This window comes from Mustela putorius, unplaced genomic scaffold, assembly GCF_011764305.1.
Source record: "Mustela putorius furo isolate JIRA1106 unplaced genomic scaffold, ASM1176430v1.1 tig00000592_pilon_pilon_pilon, whole genome shotgun sequence".
Taxonomy (NCBI): domain Eukaryota; kingdom Metazoa; phylum Chordata; class Mammalia; order Carnivora; family Mustelidae; genus Mustela; species Mustela putorius.
In genome coordinates this window covers 6,671,639-6,692,026 of record NW_025421426.1, presented here as the reverse complement: position 1 = coordinate 6,692,026, position 20,388 = coordinate 6,671,639, and the positions used below count along the sequence as shown (strand labels likewise).

The 20,388-nt window shown below is 52.0% G+C and overlaps 1 protein-coding gene across 3 annotated transcripts in view; it reads right to left on the bottom strand.

Moving 5' to 3' along the window:
- Positions 1 to 20,388, bottom strand: part of PREX1 (phosphatidylinositol-3,4,5-trisphosphate dependent Rac exchange factor 1) — a 176,521-nt gene that overhangs the window by 96,234 nt on the left and 59,899 nt on the right. For all 3 annotated transcript variants that reach the window (XM_004746244.3, XM_045082121.1, XM_045082122.1), the window contains exons 2-3: positions 6,845 to 6,916; positions 2,937 to 3,059 (exon numbers count right to left, since the gene is read on the bottom strand). In XM_004746244.3, the coding sequence (XP_004746301.1) occupies positions 2,937 to 3,059; positions 6,845 to 6,916 (195 nt within the window). The remainder of the gene's footprint in view (positions 1 to 2,936; positions 3,060 to 6,844; positions 6,917 to 20,388) is intronic.

The following is a 20,388-nucleotide window of genomic DNA, read 5'->3' as shown; positions in this document are numbered from 1 at the left end:
CCCCCAATTTCTCCCCTGGGATCCACCTCCTCTACTTGGGAGCCCACAGACCCCACTCCACTCCCAGGCACCACAAGTGAGCATATGACCCAAGTCAAACCAACCAGAGAGCTCCCTGTCCTGGCAGCCATGGCCACGTGACCATGGGCAAGGACAGCCCTCAAAGACTCATGTCGGAATTACCGTGAAGAGAAGCTCTCTTTGATCCGTCCCTGCTGCAGCAGGCAGAGTGTCAGCCTGAAACTGCCGAGGGTCACCCCTCCCACCCTATGGGGCATAAAATAACCCCCCGAACACAGCCCTCAAAGAATGAAGCCAACACAGAGGAAATTAGGGCCCAAAGATACAGACCAAGTCCTGAAAACACCACCATATGGGGCCCTGGATCCAGCTATGCCTAAAGCCCACTCACTGGAGTATTTCATTTGTATGTGCCGTATGCACTATAAAGTCTTTTTCGTTTGTTTAAACCTATTTGAATTGGTAGTTTTGTCACTTCCAATGAAGACAGTCCTCATAAATGCACACTCTGAAAGGGGGAGGAAAATGAAAAACTGGACCCAAGTCTGGCGAAGTGACAGGGTCTCCCTGTCCATCTCCATCTGTACGATGAAAAGTTTGAGCCAGAAAGCAGAAGCAAATCTGTCTGTTTTCACATGCCAACCCCAATCAATGAACAGCACTGGCTGGAACACTGGTGAGAAGGATTCTGGAGCTGCCCTGGGGAGCCCGGAGGCAGAATGCTGTGATTGATTAGTAATGTCTGCCATGGCTGCAGGAGAGGAGAGTGAGGGAGTGATAAGGTCACTGCAGGTTTGTCATTCCTCATCCACCGAGCCCCTTCTCTGACGTGCTCTGCAGCGTCCTCCTCTCCTTCAGCTTGAAAAAAGGGCAGGGGACCAAAGGCTCGAGGCTTGGAGCGGTTAAATTTAGCAAATGGGCAACACCCCTTCCTCAAACCATGCCGAGCCCCATTCCCCCCGGTCCTTTCACGGAGCCCCATCCCAGCTGCGTCTCAGGCCTGAGACCCTGCAGATATGGAAACGCTGCTTTTCACAGCTAAGAGCTCAAGCGTTCAATTTCCCCCTAGAGGCCCCACATGGGGTTTTGATTGTCGTGCCAAGAAGAAACGGACAAGCAGTTATGCACACACAGATGTGGCGGGTGGGGAACGGGTGGCTGTGGGTTTGCTGTGAAGGAGAAGACGTGGACAGGTGCCAGATGGGGACATCTGGGGAAGAGGGGTGAGCCCCAGGGGAGGGCTCAAGGATTGTCAGAGGTGATGGCTGCTGTCCACAGTCACACAGAATGACACATACTCCACGGAGGCCATGTGCTCCAAACCACTCACTTCACACCCAAAAGGCCTGAGACTCAGAGAAGGGCAGGAGCTGGCCATGTAGACATCTGCTCCGGTGCGGAGGGGAGCCTGAGCTCCAGGTCTCACTTTCACAAGGGTTTCCCCAGCTTCTCGTCTGCCTATTCACACAGCTCGGGATGTGCAGACCATATGACCTCCCTGCTAAAAACCTACACCTCTTAGAATAAGATCCCTCTGGCCTCCGCCCCGTGGCACCCCTGCCCTCCGTCCATCACTCACTCTGCTCCGGCCACAACAGGCTGCCTGCCTTCCTCCCACGTACATGCCTGCTCCCAGTCTGGGGCCTCTGCCCTTCCTAGTCTCAGCCTCTAGAATGTCCCTCCCCAAGATCTTCCCATTTCATTGCCTTTCAGAGGCCTGCCCTGCCCAGGGTTGCCAGACAAAACACAAGACACCGAGCTGAATTCAAAATTTCAGATGAACAAACAAATCATTTCTTAGTATATCTCAAATAGTGCATGAGACATGCGTATGCTAAAAAATTATCTGTCATTTACCAAATGTACTAGATGTCCTGAGTATTCTTGTTTGCTCAGTCTAGCAACCCTGTGCCTGACTTCCCAATCTCAAACAATCTCGAGCAGAGTCAGCCCTTGTCACCTCCATATTTTATATTCTTCACAGCCCGGGTCCCCAGCCCACGAGCCTCAGGGCAGCAAACACAAGCTCATCTCATAAAGGGCAGCAACCTCGGGCCCAAGTACAGTGCCGGGGACACAGCAAGTGTTTCATATGTATTTCAGGACACTTCTCATGTAAGATGGTGACAACATGAGCCTGAGGCCAGATTACAATGGCTCCAAATCCGGGCTCTAGCTCTCACGAGCTATGTAAGTCACACTAGGACTCACCCTCTCTGGGCCTCGGTCCCCCCGTGTCCAAAGTGAGAACAATAATAGTACACACTGTTGAAGGCTGTTGTGAAGCCTGAATGAATGAAAATATGCGAACAGCGCCCAGCGCAATGAGAATGTCTGTGTCAGTGTGTAATCAATTCGGTAGTTAGTGGTTGGGTTTTAGGGTGCCCACGGCCCCCTTCCTCCAACCATCCCCTCACCATTCCAAGCAACTTGGCAATCCTGCAGGAAGACAGAGGCTCCAATGAAAAGCCTTGGCCTCTCTGACTGGCAGCTGAAGTGGGACCCTAAGACACCCTCGTGGGTCATGGGCTGGCCAGGCTGGGACTCACACTCAGGTCTGTGTGAGCCAAGGCCACCCTCTTGGCCCCGGCTACCCCTGTTGGTCACTCTGCAGCAGAAGGGCCCTGCCAGACCAGGAGGTCAGGGGAACCCCAGGACACAGGCATTCAGCAGGGAGCCCTGAGGAAATGGGAGCCACACACTACGTGCCACTGAGGGGAGGGAGAGCCCAGTAAGAACAGACCCAGTCTGCTGGGCCTGAACTGCTTCCCATCGCTCCCAGGGGGGCAGAGGCTGGGCCTGCCTGCCACCCGCCGCCCCACCTCCCAGACAGGCCTGCCAAGGAAGCTGGGGACGAAGCCCACTTCCCCAAAGCTGCAGCCCATGACAGGGGCAGGCTGAGCCACTGAACTCACGAATTTTAAGAAAACGTTCCCAAGTTCATGCTGAGACTGAGGCTCGGGATGTAAACAGTACTCCAAGGCAGCCAAGAAATCCTTATGAACTTCCAAGATGTCTTCGATGTTTGAGAACAGGACCTGTGAGGGAAGAGGGGGATGCCCAAGGACCGTGTTAACCAAGGCATAGAGGGAGGGCAAAATCAAGCAAAAACAGGAAAAAAAAAAACAAAAAACCATAACCCTGAGTGTAGGCGAGGATATAACGATGCAACGGGCACTCCGATAGGCTGGAGCCAGTTAACCACTAATAAAAATAATGCTAAACCAAAATATGGTCAACGTTTATTCTGCAGGATTCATGCCTAATCCTGGGCTAAGAACTTCACAGGCATTGATGGCACCCAGGGCTCGCTGCAGGTCCACAATGTAGAGACGACTGTCACTCCCCATTTACAGATGAAGAGCAGGGACCCAGAGTAAATTAACATTCTCAAGGTCGCACAGTCCAGTAAGCAGTGGAACCGAGGTGCACACTCAGCATGCAGTGAATTTTATATGAAGACATTTAACAGTTTTCATCGTGGCCAGACCACCAGCACGTCCAATCAAAAGGCTGATTTTTTAAAACAATGAGGGTACGTCCATGCACCTATTAAAATGATGTGGCCGAAGAAAACAGGATGGGGAAAAATGTCCGAAATATGCTGTGTACACGTGCACACACAATACAGGAGTGCCTTTTCCCCCCTAGGAATCTACAAAGTTTGAAATGCATGTACCATCTGACCCAGCAATTCTACATTGTAGAATTCAGCCTGTCAGTCAGTAGTCTCCGAGCAGGGACAATTGTGTACCCCACAATCACAGATTTCCTAGGTAGAGGCTGGGGATGCTATTAAACACCCTACAACACACAGGCAGCCCCCAGAGCAGAGAATTCTCCAGACCAATGTGTTAATAATGCCAAGTGAAGAGCCTGGTGGACAGACAAGGACATACTCCAGCCCTATTTGCAAAAGCAAAAAACTGGGAAAAAGGCAAATGTCCAAAGGGGGACTCCTACTCATCAAATAAAATAGTTAAATAAACTGGACAGGTTATAATCAAATAAATTCTATATGCTGAGATGCTATGCAGCCTATAAAAAGAATCTGCAGCTCTGTGAATAGAGATATGGAATCCTGGAATGGTCTTCAATATACATTATTAAGTGTGGGGGTGCGGATCATGGTGCCAAGCAAGATTCCAGCATGGACCCATTTCTGTTCCTTTAGGGGAAAAAAAAAAAAAAAAGACAGGGGCGCCTGGGTGGCTCAGTCAGTTAAGGATCTGCCTTTGGCTCAGGTCATGATCTCAGGGTCCTGGGACTGAGCCCCACATTGGGCTCCCTGCTCAGTGGGGAGCTTGCTTCTCCCTCTCCCTCTGCCCCACCTCAGCTCCTGCTCTCCCCCCACCTCAAATAAATAAAATCTCTTAAAAAAATACATTTAAATTCAAAAAAAAATTTTTTAAAGGCCATTCCTCTCCCTAGGCTGGCGAAAACAGAGACTGTCTGAATGAAGAGTCAAGCTGGTACCTGCAGGGACCGCTGGGAAAGAGAACTAGGAAGACCTTAGGTTATTCACTTAAGGTCCTTTTCACTGCATAAATTCTTTTTTCCCCTCTTTTCTTAAAAATGAGGTGCATTTTTTTTTTATTTAATTTTGAAGAAGGTACCCATGTGGTTCAAAAACTAAAACACAGTACAGCAACGTGGTTTAAAAACTAAAACCCAGTACAGCGAATCCAGTAAGGAGATCCGCCCCCCAACCCAGCCTTCCCACTGGGGCTCACAGCAGGGGTAACCGGTGTTACTACTGGTTCCTGGTTCCCTCTAGGGTTCCTTCCTCATTTGTTCAGCAAATACAGACCGAGCACCTGCTGTGTGCCAGGCACTGTTAGGGGCCCTGGGGGATCCAGCAGGGAACAGACAAGCACATGCCTCCACGGAGGTGACATTCTAATGGAAGGGGACGGACAAGAAACAAAAAGTTAAAATAGAATGTTCTGGGAAGTCAGAAGAAGTAAAGACCAAAGTGAAACAGGAAGGGAGTCCCAGGGAGGAGTGGAGGGCCAGGGACAGTCCCTCTGAGAAGGTGACACCTGAGTCAAGAGCTCAAGGAATGAAGACTAACCCCACCAACCTTCAGAATGCACCAGAAAGTCTGCAGAGGGAGCTGGCCCGTGGGTGGGCAGGGAAGGCAGAGAGGTGAGACCATTCCTCAAAGGCGGCACTGTGAGGGGGCCAGCGGGTGTCTTCCTCCTCTGCCTCGCCCTGGGGGACACTCATCATGGAAGTGGGGGGTGGGGGAAGTCACCTGCCCTGTCTGGTTCTGTTGCTCTCTCTCACCCTTTCTGGTTCACATGGTTAAATTGGCTTCTGTTAAAGACAGACAGCATAGATCCTACTGCCAAACGTCCTTCAAAGAACAGCGGCAAAATTTCAGAATAAATATTTGTCTCCCAAAAGAAACAAGAGCATGTATCCTCCAAAAGGCATACATAAGAATGGCCATAAAAGCCCAGAATAAGTAACCCAAACACCCGTCAACAGGAGAATGGACCATAAATCACGGGACGTTCGTACTATGGATTACGACCCAGTAATTAAAGTGACCAAGTCACAGCCACACATGACAACACGGGCAAATGTCACACACACACACCAGTGAGCAAAAGGCACTAGATGTGAAAGAGCTCACTTTTAAATAAAGTTCGTGAACAGGCAAAACTCATCAGTGGCTCGGCTTTGAGGAGTGGGCATTTATGGGGTGGGGGATGGGGGACACAGAGCAGCCCACGGGGGCAGGAAATGCTCCGTCCTCACTGCGGTCGTGTCCACAGGCATGTCCGTATGTGACACTGCATCACATCTGACATTCACAATGCACCCTTTCCTGTATGTGAGTCTTAGCTCATTAAAAAAAAAAAAAAAAGTAATTTTTAAAAAACTGTCATAAGTTAAAATTCAAAAATTCTAGTAATCTTTACATTGCAATTAAGAAATCAATTGTAAGAAATACACATCATAAACAGCAGGTCCCCGGTAAATATTTGCTGAACGAAGAATGTGTGTGTGCGTAAAAGACTTAAATGCCAGCGCTGTCAGAGACCATCCGGGCAGCAAGACCTGAGCGGCTCTCTTTACATCTAAGTCTTAGCTTTCTTACCCAAGACGCTGGACTCAGCACTACACTCCATAAGGTTCCTGTCCAGACTAACCGAGACATGTGGGGGGAATGTCCTGCTGGATCAAGCCCTTTGTGTGCAATGCAAGTCAGGGACCTCTGACACCCACCCCACGCTGCCCCCGCTCGCCCCCTGGACCAGGGACCCCGGAGCCCCAAGAACTAAAGGCAGCTTCCCAGAGAGTGAGATCAGGCTGGAAAGCCAGGCCCGGGCAGGGCAGGGGCCTCTGCCGTGCACACAGAGGGCCTATTGATGTCCTCCCGAAACTCCCCAGAGCCGCAGCCAAGACGAAGGCCGGACCCAATTACTCAACCGCTCTGCCTCGCCACTCAATGCCCAGTGCAGGGGCACAGGCCGGGGCTGCCAAGAGGGCGGCTGGAGGTGCCAACGCTCCCAGGGGCACTTGGGAAGGGATTTTCCACTGGCTCCACGCCAGGGGGCTTGGCACAGAGTAGGCTGGGAGACAGGATGGCCATGACGAGCAAGGAGACGAAGTCTCAAGTTGGCTGAGTCCTCCTGATGCCCACCAAGCGCAGAGCCCCCAGGGGCCGCAGGGAGCACAGGCTGTGGGAGGGCAAAGCCAGCTGCCAGCAGGGGGGTGGTCCTCCCACTCTGCCCCCCGGAGCTTCGCCCCTAGAGGAGCAAGGCACACCGCGGCAGGACCGTCTGCAAGGGCCTGGCCCAGCAGTACACACCTTGACATTCTCTTCGGTGAGGCCCTTCTCCACGGAGTCAGCCACGTTCTGTCGGATGCGATGCAGAAAGGCCTAGAGGAAGAGAAGCAAGGAGAGGTGAGCATCCAGGCCTCTGATCTCCCGGCGATGGCCTGACAGGAGGGCCACAGTTCCAGTGCCCCCGAGAAGGGACACGGGGCGTGGGCAGGGAGTAAAAAAAAACCTACCTAGCTTCTGCATTAAACACACTGGAGTATCCCCCACCCCATTCAGTCAACAGATGTTGACTGAGCATCTCCGACCTCAGGCCCTGTGACCTCAGGCCCTGTTCGGGGAACACAGCAACGCCCGGCCCTCAGGGAGATGCACTCCCTGTGCGCCTTACTCTCTCAGGTTAAAATTCACTTCCCTTCTTTTTTTAAATTCCTTTTTCAAAAATGTAACTTCCAAATAATAACATACTCACATGCTTCCAAAGTCAAAAACATAAAGAGTCAAAAATACAAAGAGCCTCTCTCCTGCACCCCGGGCCCCAGGGCATCTAGTCCCCCCCCCCCCCCGGAACCACAGCTGCTGTGTCCCAGGTCCCCCTCCAGAGAATCTTCATGCGAAAAATAACAAACGGGAAAATACATACTTATACACACCCGTGTTCTTATTTTTCCCCTTTCTTACACACCGAAAACACAGCAGCATACCCAGGCCACGCGGCACCTGCTTTTCCCACTTAATCCTGCTTAGAGATCCTCCCCATCCTTCCTAGGGAGCACCCCCATTCTCTGTTCCAGGTGCCCGGGATCCGGCTGTATGGACGGACCCCAGCTGTTGTGCCACGTTTTTTTCAGGGGCTCAGAAGAGAGGTCATCTCTGTCCTCTGTGATGTGGCAGACAACAAAGAGGAGAAAGGAGTGTCGGGGACCGCGGAGAGCTGGCAAGCACGTGCCATCGAAGGGGGATGGCCGCTTCTCCCTTCCAAGTGTGGTCAGGTGGGAAGGCGGCGGGCCCAGGGCCACCAGGTGTTCTGGTATTTTTCTCAACAGAAGCCAGAAATTAAGATTTTTTTTTTCCTTTGCACAAAGTCTCCCAGTTTTTAAATATCAGCAGAATATTGGTGGTTTTTGTGAGGAACCGGATTTTAGGGGTCGAGCAGGATGGGGGGGGCACCAGAATGGAGGGATGCAGCCGTGCTGATGAGAAATGACAGATGACGGTGGCCTGGCCCTTGTGGGGGAGGGATGGAGCTGTTGATGGAAAAACTACTGATAAGAACGCGGGGGCTGGGGGAGGGGGATGGGAGATGCACCCGAGGGAGACCGAGGCCCACACAGCAAACTGCCTGGCCTGTCCGCACTCGAGGACTTGGACCCAGGCTGACCTGGCATCAGCTATAGGCCATCCCCTGTGAAAATGACATCACAGTCCTGTCACAACCACAGGGCCATGAGGAGCTGTGGTGGCCCGGCCGGGTGCCCTCCCTGCCACAGCTGATTATAGCAATGCGGATCTGCACGGGGTCCCCGCTGCAGAGCCCAGATGCAGGTTAATTAAGTGTGTCTCTGTGCCCATGCTTGTCTGGGGACATCTCCTAGTGGCGGGGAGATGGAGGGAACAGCCCGGACGGAGAAAAGCAGGGGCAGGCAGGCCAAGAGGAGGCTGACCATCCACAGACGGCTGTCAGATCCTTTTCCATCAGCCAAGGATGTCAGTGTCTGTCACGGGGTGCCGGCCAGCCAAGGACTCGGGTCTCTTGGGGGTGGTGCACTGCAGCCTCACGTAGTGGGTCATGGGGAGGAAAGTCGACGACACAGAGCTGGGCAGAGCAGTCTCCGCCAGTCGCCTGGGCCCACAGTTAAGTCCCCAGCCTGGACTTCTCCCCTGAAGATTCCACACATCCCACCCAGACGCCGAGGGCATCCAAATCCTAGTTCCTGATCGCCCCTCCCAACCCAAACCACCCAAGCTCTTCCCAGCCGGACTGACGCCGCTGCCGCCTGCCGGGGGGGCTCCAGCCAAAAACCCCCCGCTGTCCCAGTCACCCTCCACGCCTCTCTTTCTCTGGCACCCCACTTCTATCCATCAGCAAATTCTACCAGCTTCGCCTTCAACAGCCTTGGGGGCGCCTGGGTGGCTCAGTGGGTTGGACATCCAACTGCTGGTTTCCGCTCAGGTCATGATCTCATGGGTCGTGGGTTTGAGCCCCACATCAGGCTCCATGCTGGTGAGGAATCTGCCTGAAGAGTCTCCCTCTCCCTCTGCCCTTCCCCCTGCGTGTGCGTGCACCTTCTCTAGCTCTCTCAAATAAATAAATATTTCTTAAAAAAAAAAAAAAAAATCCAACCTCTTCTCTCCACCTCCATAGCCACCCCTGCCTCAGCCCAAGGCACCACCTTGTCCTGCCTAGACCAACGCAATCACCTCCTCCCTGTTCCCCCTCATTGCCCCCAAAGTCCTTTCTCCACACACAACCAGAGGAATCCTATTAAATATGTAAATCAAAGCCTGTCAATCCACAGCTTAAAATCCTGGATGGCTTCCTACTGTGCTTAAAAAAAAAAAAAAAAAAAAAAAAAACAACAAATCCTCCCTCAGCCCATGAGGCCCCCCTGACCTCTCCACACCTTCCAGCACTTTTTCACTCCACACCTCAACGCTCTTCAGTCCCACCATCATTCTATTCCTTCCACCTGCCAGGAGACACTCCTGCCTCAGGACCTATGCATGTGCTGCTCTTACTAGCAGGATATTCTTCCCCACATCTACATGGGTCAGCTCCTTCTTATCCATCAGAACTTAGCTCAAATGGCACCTCCACCAGGAAGCCCTCCTTCTCTTCATACACTCCCCACCTTCCCATCTTGCATTAAAAGTCTATTAAAGGGGGCGCCTGGGTGGCTCAGTGGGTTAAAGCCTGTGTCTTCGACTCAGGTCATGACCCCAGGGCTCTCTGCTCAGCAGGGAGTCTGCTTCCCTTCCTCTCTCTCTGCCGGCCTCTCTGTCTACTTGTGATCTCTGTCTGTCAAATAAATAAATAAAATCTTAAAAAAAAAAAAAAGGTCTATTAAAGAGTGAGGTCAGGCAATCTACATCTGTTCCTCTGGGAAAGGCCAAGATAAGAAGGGAACATGGCTGGAATGAAACCTTTACCCCAATCCAACAATAAAGACCAGGTTTGGAAACTGACAGTTTGTGTTTAAGCAGAGATCCTCCTCTTTCCTGCTGTGAAACCTCAGGAAAATGCATTAGCCTCTCTGAGTCTCAGTTTAGTAATTCCCAAATAGGGGGATCACAGCAAGACCTCCCTACCTTTCAGAACACAACAGGATAAAGGGAATGGAAGCTCCATGAGGGTACGGGGCTTGCCTCTCTTGTTCCCAGCTGCATCCCCAGGCACCCCCCCGTATGCCCAGCATACAGAAAGCACTGAACAATGAAAGGAAGGGGTGGGATGTGCCCGACACACAGCAGGAGCCTGCTGAAAGCCTGCTAACCTTTTTCTTTTAAAGGGTCACAGGGGCCGGGGACAGCGCTCCTAAAGGATGCTTCAGCAGGGGCAGTGCTGCTGGGAAGGCCAGCCTCTAGCCTCCTGGGACTGGAGGGAGACAAAGCCGCGCTGGCCCAGCCCCGCTGGGGACAGCAGGAAGCTGGGAGTGCTGGCCTAGATCGGGGCTTCCTGTCCTGGTTTCTTAGAGCAAGCAAAGCTACCGCTATTGTGCTGGGACAATGAGAGGCTCGGGCCACCCACAGAGGAGCCGCAAACAGGCCTTCGTGATGGGCACAATGGGCAGCTCGTGACCCGGAAAGAATGGCTAGGCAGGGGCTCTGGGCCCAGCCCTTGCGCTGCCCAAGGCAGGATCGGCTTTTCCAGGCGCTGCCAATGCCCTCCGTGTAGGCGGGGTGGTTAGAGGGAGTCTTGGGGGCGACTCCAGGTCCAACCCTTGACAGCTCTGGAACACTCGGCCAGAAGCCGCTCTGTCTTGGGACCTCCCTTAGAGACGAGGCCATTCTCAGGATTCCCAGGGCTGCCTGAGACTCTGCTCTGGCCCCGCCATCTCTGTCCAGGCAGTGTCCGCGCCGTCGTGCTGCCTGTCCCCACACCTGCCCAAGCCCGCCTCTACTTTTGTTGACGATGATGATGGAACAGGTGAAGGATTTAGAAAGGCGCAGAGAAAAATCCACCCAACAGCCACAAACTCCACTTTGGCAAACCTTAACATTGTCCCAAATTTGCTTTACACCATTTTCTGAAAGAAATTCATCAAATCTGGGGGAGATGCAGACCGGGAAGGGGCAGAGGAAGCCCTGGGAGGTGCTGGAAATGTTCTATCACTTGATCTGAGCGGCGGTTCCACAAGCCAATGCATATCCAAAGCCTCGCCCGTATATACTTCATACACGTACCGTGTGAGTATCAACCTCAGTGCAGATCAGGAAGGAACGAATCCTGGCAGAAAGAGGGGAGGCACTTGTGCACCTGCCCTCCTGCAAGCCACCCTCCCCTCCACCCACATCCTGGATATGGGACTCCTCATTCCCATGCATGCCCTTTGCCCATTTAATGCACTTATGTGAATGGACAAGCAATAAAGAACACTGTTCTGCGGGTTTATGACGTTTCTGTAAGTGACACACTTTCAGCAACTTGCTTTGCTCACTCGACATCACATTTTCCACATTCACCCACGTTGTCATGCGTACCGGGCAGCACCTGCTCTCCAGACCCCACCCACATCCCTTGGTCCTTACCCCCAGGGTGCACGCCATCACCCCTCCAGCGGCCAGCCCCCCCATCTCGGAGCCTGAGGGCCCTCACCCCTGTGCAGGGCAGACCAGACAGACAGGGGAGAAGCCTGAGGTGTGCTTCCCTGGAGGCCCACAGTGGTGACCTGCTAGACGACGCACCTTGCGTGGCCACCTTCCATCCCCCACTTCAATCCCTCGCTTGGCTGTGGATGGTTCCTGGCTGCTTCCTCCCAAACATACTAGTGCCCCTTGAATCAGTCTCTGGATCTGCTTCTGGGCAGCCCACCCAGGCTGAAGCCTCTGGTTGTTTGTTTCATTGCTGAGTTCTTAGAAGTATCACGAGGCAGAAGTTTAGGTGGTTCCAAATGTCCTTCCGACAAACAGCACTACGATGGGTAGTATGTCCTTGGGGCTCAGGCACTCCAGATCCTCCAAACGTACACTGAGAGCCCCTGAGGTTCAAGTGTGCAAATCCCCCCAGATGTGTACCCAGGTGTGGGATGGTTGGCCAGGGGTTAGAGATAAGTTCAACTTAACTAGTTAATGCCAAACGGCTCTCTGCCATGATCGTACCACATACACTCCACCGGCGGGAGATGACAGTCCCCACGACTCCACACCTAGGACAAATCCATGTGCTCTCGTTCTTTCATGTAATAAACACGTGCTGAGACTCCCACAGTATCCTCATTAGCTCATTTCGAACCCCACAACCAGCTTTCTGGGTAGCTAGTTTGGTCCCATTCTACAGGTGAAAAAAACTGAGGCCCCGAGGATGAGAAGCCTAACAGAAGGCATCGAGCCAGAAGTCAACAGAGCCCAACCCCAGCCCAGGAATGTCTAACTCCTGCTTGCTGCTCGGAGGGGACCAGAGAGGCTGCTTATTGGGCCCACGTGTCTCCAGGGCTCCCAGACACAACATGATCGATTAGTGATGTCTGCCACAGCTATGGCAGTGGCAGGGCGAGTAGGGCTGTGTGTTTGCCATCTCCAGAGAGCTCCTGCCGCATGGAGGAAGGCAGGGAGCATGAGAGGCACTCACCTGAGGTCAAGCAAAAGATTAATGAGAAAACACAGATCAGACCAGGTCTCCTGATGGCAGGCTCCCACCTGCCCCACCTTGCCTCAGAGCAATGACTCCCTACTTGGAGGTGACCGTGCCCTCTGGAAGAGAAGACAATGCCCGTGGTTCCTGGGGTTGTCAAGACTAGGGATGTGAGCACTACTGGGTAGAGACCACTGATGCTGCTAACCATCCTCCACTGCCCAGGACGGGTCCCACAGAGAAGAATCTGGCCCCAAAGTCAGTAGCTCCAAGGGAGAGTAACCCTGCCTTAGAAGAGGCTTTTCTAAAACCCAGAAAGACAAGACACTGCAAGATGAGGGCTCCTCCCACCCCTCACTCAGCCACAGGAGCTGTACACTCCTTCCCCCCCCCCCACCTCTGTGGTGGCCTCTCTGGCCCCAAGGGAGCTTTCTTCGCAGACGTTCAGCTAGCAGGGGAGACTCCCCCTCCCCAGCTCACAGAGGCCTCCTCTCAGACCCAGAAAAAGGCGAGACTTGCCACATTCCCCACAGCCATTTGAACCCTGTCCCCCTTCCCAGAGTTGACTGGTCACTGTCGACAGTGGCCTCACGGACAGAGTGACGTGTGGACCTCACTGTCTGGGAGCATCTCCCCCGCAGAGCAGGAGCCGTCTCAGGGCCCAAGGTGGCTTCATTCACTGCCCTATCCTCAGCCCACAGCAGGTGCTCAACAAAAGTGAGGAGGAACAGTGGGAGGGGGAAACTGAGGCAGGGGGGCCCAGAAGAGGCTCCAGAAGTAGCACTACAGAATTAGGAATACTAGAATAGTAACAGTAACAATAATAAAAGTAATAATAAAACACTTACTATTGTTTACTATCACGATCCCTTACATCGTGGGGCCCTACTCTGTGCCAGGTGCTGCGCCAAGTGTTTTAATCCTCAGGTAACTGTAGCAGGTAGGTACTATTACTGCTGTGCCCATTTTACAGAGGAGGGAACTGAGGTCTGGCACAGTAAAAAGCTTACCCAAAGCCACCCAGCTAGTGAGTAGCAGAGCTGGACTTAGAACCCAGGCAGTTTGTTCTGGTGATGAGTCCCCAGGCTACCCGCCCCCGACCCCACACACACATCCTCAGTGAGTAACTATAGACAACAAACCACATGGACAGAAAACAGGTAGCAGCTGCCCTTCGGGGTGCCTCTGGGGAGCTGCCATCTGTCTGGGACCTGCAGCCACAGCCCAGGGAGGATAAATCTCTCCCTGGAGATAAAAAGGAATAGAAAGAGGCCTCCAAGTCGCTCTCTGAGACTGACGCCCGCAACGTGATCCCTGATGGGGGGTTGGGGGAGGGGCTCAGCTGCCCCCAAGGACACCCCTGCCGTGGCCAGGTTGACCTCACCAGACATATGGTGAAACCGGAGAGCACCAGGGGACCAGGCAGAAGTGAAGGGAGGTGGGGGCCAGGGCAGCGCTGGACTACAGCAGGGTCTGGGTGGCCGGGGGTCCAGGGAAGCAGCGTGTCACAGAACAGCAGGGCCCTCAAGTCCAAGCAGTAACAATAAGATGGGAATAACAGCAGCAGAGTGGGGGTTGCATGGCCTGCTCCCAGCAGCCCCACAGAGGCCAGAGTTTGGGGTGGGGGGGACCCCTCAAAGGCCCACTGACTCCTTCCAATGCCCAAATCCTAAGCTCTACCCGTTCAACCGCTGGTCATTTATACCATGGCGAAAAATAAATCTCACACATGAAATCGAGATTTAATTTCAGAATCTGATTTCTGATTCTATCACTTGGGGTTTCGTTAAATAAACTGTCCATCTCCACAAAGGATGATCATGCTAGAAATGGTTTTTCAGAAGTCCAATTAAAGGGATGGACAAAGAATATTGATAGATCCCTAACGGTGGGGAAGAAAAAAACAAGTTACAGAATACATAGAATATAATCTCATTTTGGTTAAATAAATCATCTCTACATAAACAGAAAAAAGAACTGTGGAAGGAAAGAATCTAAACTTTGTGAGACTACAGCCAAGATTACTAGCTGTCCCCTGATATCTGGTCTCGCCTTTTCCTTTAGAAATAGAATCCAAGATTTTAGAATAAAGACTATTTCCCAGCTTCCCTTACAGCTAGCTATGGTCATGTGACTAAATTTGGGCTGGGGACTACCAGTGCACATCCGGTATGTTGTACCAGTACAACATTTTGGAGGTGTCCCTGGGGATGGGAAGAACAGGCAGGGATTCTTCTCAGCTATTCCTCCTTCCTACTGATTGGATAACTGATGCAATGCCTGGAGGTCAAGCAGCCACCTTGTACCATGAAGTAGAAACCATACTAAAGAAGATGTAGCAGCAACAGAGAAGCTTATGTCCCTAAGGACAGAGGAGCAGGTGCATCTGCCCCAGGGCTGCCTATAATTCAGTAAGAAAAAAAACTTCCATCTCATTGAAGGGTTTTATCCCTAACCACGAAACCTAATTCTGAGAGTGGAATTACAAGTGATTTTAACTTTTCCTTTCTTCATTTCTGTTTTAGTCCAGACTTCCAAAATGAGCATGTCACTTTCAAATCACAAGTCATTCTCTAACATAAATGTAGTCTTTCTCTTTCTTTCTTTCTTTCTTTCTTTCTTTTCTTTCTTTCTTTCTTTCTTTTTCTTTCTTACTTTTATTTTGGACAGGAGATGTTGCTAAAAAATACCAGACCCTCCCACCCACCCAGATCATCACTTCTTCAGCATCAAGGCCGCTAGTCTGCCTTCTCCTCCTGAAGGGCGTGTGTCCCCGTGCAGACAGGGCAGCACCCGCGCCGGCAGAGAGCAGGAATCAGGCAAATATGACATGAAAAGGTTTTCCTTCTGCCATGAGCCTCTGAGCTGTCCACGCTTCCTTTTCTGTGCTGACTCTAGAAACCACAAGGTCCCCCCAAGGAAGGTGCCTCTCTCGGCCAGCCCCCAGCCAGTTGGTCTGGCACTTCCACAGCCCAGGAAGAGAGAGAACTTCCCCATCCACAGCCCCCGCCACCACCCAGCTGAGAGTAAAACCCCCTGCTCTGCATTCTCACCCCTTTTTGTGGAACCCGTGCCAGCAGCAGAAAGCCGCTGGCCAGAACAACTCTCCCAAAATACCCAAATTTCAGATTAGAGACGTCACAGTCAGGAAAGGTTACATATGCCATCACAGAGAAACTGAACTGAGAGAAAATACTATTCCTTTTTCAACTTCACACTTATTCCTTTATGTCATATCTCATATAGCTCATTATGAATTCTGCATATGTATATAAAATTCAGCTGATTATATAAAACAGCACAAGTGATGTTACATGGTACTATACCTTTAGCAGACAATTATCTTCTTGTAAGCTACAGTTGAGGCCTCAATACTGTTCCATGAACATACCAAGTGCCATCCTACCTCAGGGCCTTTGCACTCGCTGTTCCTTTAGTCTGAAAGATTGTCTCCAGATACCTTCAGGGCCCCTTCCTCACTCAAATGTCCATCTAGAACCAAATGTCACTTCTGAGAGGCCTTCTCTCACCACCCCACTTTCAGCAGAAGCCCATCCTTCCCCTCCATTCACTGTATCTTATCCATCTTTTTCTGCCCTACAGCACTCACCTTCACCTACCCATATCTACTTCCTTGCTTGTGACTCCTTTACTGCCTGCCATGGCTACACCAGGAAAGAAATGGCTTGTTCACGCAGCATCCACCCCTAAGCCTAGATCATTCTGGCGCAGAGGAGTCAAAGTGGGTTCACGGGTACCAATGACCAGCTTGTTTGTCCTTGAGACTAATCCTACGAGGTATGCTTTGAGCATCCCCACTTTAGGGGCATAAATGAGCACAAGGGGGCTCTAGAGTCAGCTAGCCCAGGCTCCGTGCTTGGGTAACCGGGCCTCACCTTGCAAGGTACCCACATAAGGCTTAAATGCAACACCAAGTGTCAGCCTCTAGATCTCCCTCCACCCCCCATGCTGAGAGTCCCCAGGATCCAGCTCGGCACCAAGCTCACAGAAGGTGCCCAATAAATGACCGTGGCAGAGGCAGGCACTTAGAATTCCATATTCAACAAGAATAGGCCCCTTCCCCCTGGCCTCTAGGCACTGATTCTCGGACTATCAGAAACACTGGAGAACCTGGGATGACCGCGTGGCTCCATGGGTTAAGCGTCTGCTTTCAGCTCGGGTCATGATCTTAGGGATCTGGGATCGAGCCCCACGTCGGGCTCCCTCTCCCTCTGCCCTTCCCCCATCCCCCCTCACATTCATACTCTCTCTCTCTCTCTCTCTCCCTCTCTCTCGTGCTGTCTCCCTCTCTCAAGCAAATAAATAAAATCTTTAAAAAACCAAAACACTGGAGATCTTAAAAAATCCAAGTATTGGTTCCACATACAAAAAGAAAACTGTGTCGTCAAATGAATAAATGTCGATTTAAACCTCTACAAAGCCTAGAGCCTACATCCTCACGGCAAGCACTGAGCTGCTCTGCTCGGAGACATGCATGTGGACAGCATGGGGACCACGGCCTGCGGCACAGTTGAGCCAGTTGCCCGCACTGCAAGTCTTATGAGGCTGGGCCCCAGGAAGCAGACCCTGGCCGGGACAAGGATTTGAGGGCAAGTAGTCCGTCTGGGAGGTGCTCCAGAAAACACAGGCAGGGGAGAGAAGTGAGTGGGCCTGGGAAAGGGAAGGCAGCCAGTACAGGGCATGAGAGCATGAGAGCATGAGGCAGCCAGTACAGGGCATGAGGGCATGCCTCAGTTTCCTCCTCTATGAAATGGGGATAAAACAAGTCCAGAGGGTTACAGTAAGGATTATAGAAGCAAACAAGTATAACAAGCACTTTGGGGCCTGGGACCCAGTAAGGGCTCAGTAAAGCATCAGCTAAAATATTCTCCACAGCCCCACCTTGAGTTTACAGGGTATCTTCTGGGAACCCAAGCCCTGGCATCGACAGATATGAAGCCACTGTGTTTCCTAAGGAAACTTCTGGAATTGCGTCAACCCCATTTCTAGAGCTCCTATGATCTACCAGGGACATTCACACTTATCCTGCATTATTTTCACTTAGGATCGTTGCTTTTTCCATAAAAACAGTTCAGTGACTGCCTGCCTGCTTCCATGTCTCCTGGAGTGAGAAAGAGGGAAAGCTTTAGAAACTGAAGTGTGCCGTTACAGCCTCAGCACTAGGTGCACGCCTTGCTGTCCTCCCCGGTTGACAGCCAACCACATGGCCTCCTGAGTCACACCTTACTTCTCTGACTCTACCTCCTTGTCTGAGAAAAGAGGCAGCTGAGGTTTAAACAAGATGATGCAGGTAAAATTTCTGTCAACTACGAAGAATTCCTGGAAGAAGCTGGAAGATGTGGCCGGGGGACTGAGCCAGGGGAGCAGGGCTGGGCCACAAAGGAAGCAGGACCCTGGGAATGATTCTATTCTCAGGGGAGAAAGCCACCACCAACCCTTCTCCGGGCCAACCGGTGCTACCCAGGGCCTGTGTGCACCAGGCACAGAAGTGGGCCCTGGAGACACACAGGACATGACCCTGACACAGGCGTGTTTGCTCTTTCCTGTGGCCACCCATTCACTCAACACTTACTACTCACCTACTGTATACTGGGCAGGCCCTGTGCTAGGAGCCAAAGACAGATTGGTGACTGAGTAAATCCACCCAATCTCTGCCCTCGTACAGCAGCTGCAAGACCAATTACATACGGATTTTAAAACGCAATGGCACTAAGGGAGGAGAGTTAGGAGTCAAAATAAACCCGGATCAGGACACAGAGGGATGGGGTCGAGGAGCCTCTCTGATGAGATAGCATTTGAAGAGACAGACACTCAGGGACTGAGGTGAGGTAGCAACTTTGCAGATATCTGAAGGAAAGGCATTTGAGATGGAGGGAACTGTTGGTGCAAAAGTCCTGAGGCACATTCAATCCTTTCAGACCATCCTAACTAAAATACCTATCCCTACTCCCATCCTGTACTCTCCACAGCACCTGTCACTGTGGATATTACACATGTGCATTTATCAACCTGTTGTTCGTCTAGTGCATCAGACTGTCAATTCCAGGAAGGCAGTGATGTTTGTGTGGCTGGGTACCCCACTGTATCCCACTATATCCCCAGAACTCAGGACTGGGCCCACCAGGAGGTAGGTCATACATGTTTAGTTGATGAATCATCGCTCATCTAGAAAAGATTCACCCCCCCCAACCTAGTTTCTAGGCCCTGAGAAAAGGTGTCCAGTTCTCACGCAGCTCCACTCCATCCCTGACCATGGAGGAAGTTGAAGTTGAAGCAAAAACCAAGTTGCTACAACCTGCTGTGCACAGACTGATGCAATAATAGGGGGATGGGGGCCACAGAGGGGAAGCCAGCACTTTTCCCCCACACAGACCCCTGCCCCCACCCCGCGCCGCCTCCCCGGGGGCTGGGGCCAGACAACCTGCCATGCTTTCAACAATGACTCAGGCAGAGCCTCCTGCCTGCTAGCAAGCTAAAACTCACTCTCAAACTGGTGACCCACAGGCGTGTTTCGTCTGACCAGCAGCAGGCTTTGAGATAATTCAGCCGTGGATCTGAATACCAGATTTCCCATTAAAATTCCAGTCCCTTCCTTCTTCTGGAAAAGCCAACCACAGGCGTCAAAAGCCCACTGGGCCCCCGCTGGCTTCAGGAGGATGAAGGCTCCCACCTTTACCCAGGGCCGTCGTTGCTATTTTCCACCACCCAACCTGCTGCTTACACTCATCTTCCTACTCGGCCCTAGGAACATCTGCATGCGAGAGCCCAGTCCTAGATGCAGTCTGGCAATGGAGAGCCCACTGTCCCCACACCCTCGCCCAGGGCAGACATCACTAATGGAACACAGATCTTGTTCCTGCCTAGTCTTTTCTATACTAGTAGGAATTTCTCTCCCGTTGTTCTTGTTCCCTAGACCTATAACATGGTCTAAGATCCTTCCTTTCCTAAGCCCAACTTCTCCCCCTCCTTTGCGCCCCTCAGTGTTTTTTCCTGAAGAATGGGCTCATCAGAGTGGGATTATGGCAGGGCTTCTCAAGCTTAGCACTGCTGCTATTTGAACAGGTAATTCATTGTTGTGGGGGCGTCCTGTGTAGGGCACGGCACGCAGCAGCGTACCGGGCCTCTGCCCGCTATACAGCATGACAAAAGCAGCCCTCAGCTGTGACGACAAGAAATGCCCCCAAACATTGCCCAATTTCCCCTGGGGGACAAAATGTCTCCCAGCCGAGAACCACTGCGTTACATCAGAGTGAAGAAAACATCTCTAGAGCCAGGATGTGGGTGCGATCTGGGCTTGGTCATTTACTGGCCACGTGAGCCTGGGCAGCCTCTCTGTTGTGTTAGTTTCTCTCCCTGCCAAATGGGGATACAAGCACAGTAAGTGACCGCTGACGGGTGTGGAGTTTCTTTTTGGGGGGTGTTGAAAATGTCCTTAAATTAGATGGTGGTGGGGGCTGCACACATGTGTGAATATACTAAAAACCACTGTATTGCACACTTCAGATGCGGGAGTCATATGGGATGTGAATTATACCCCAGTAAGCTGTTACACACACACACACACACACACACACACACACACAGCGCCCACCTTGATAAGCTAAGATGAAGTGTGCTAGAAAACACAGAAAGGAGCGTCAGCCCTTATCGTCAGTAGCAGCCCATGCCGATCAGGGGGCCTGTAAAGGCGGGGCGGGTGGGGAGGTACGGGCTGCGAGGAAAAGACTCAAGTGACCAGGATGGTGGCGGCTGGGAACAG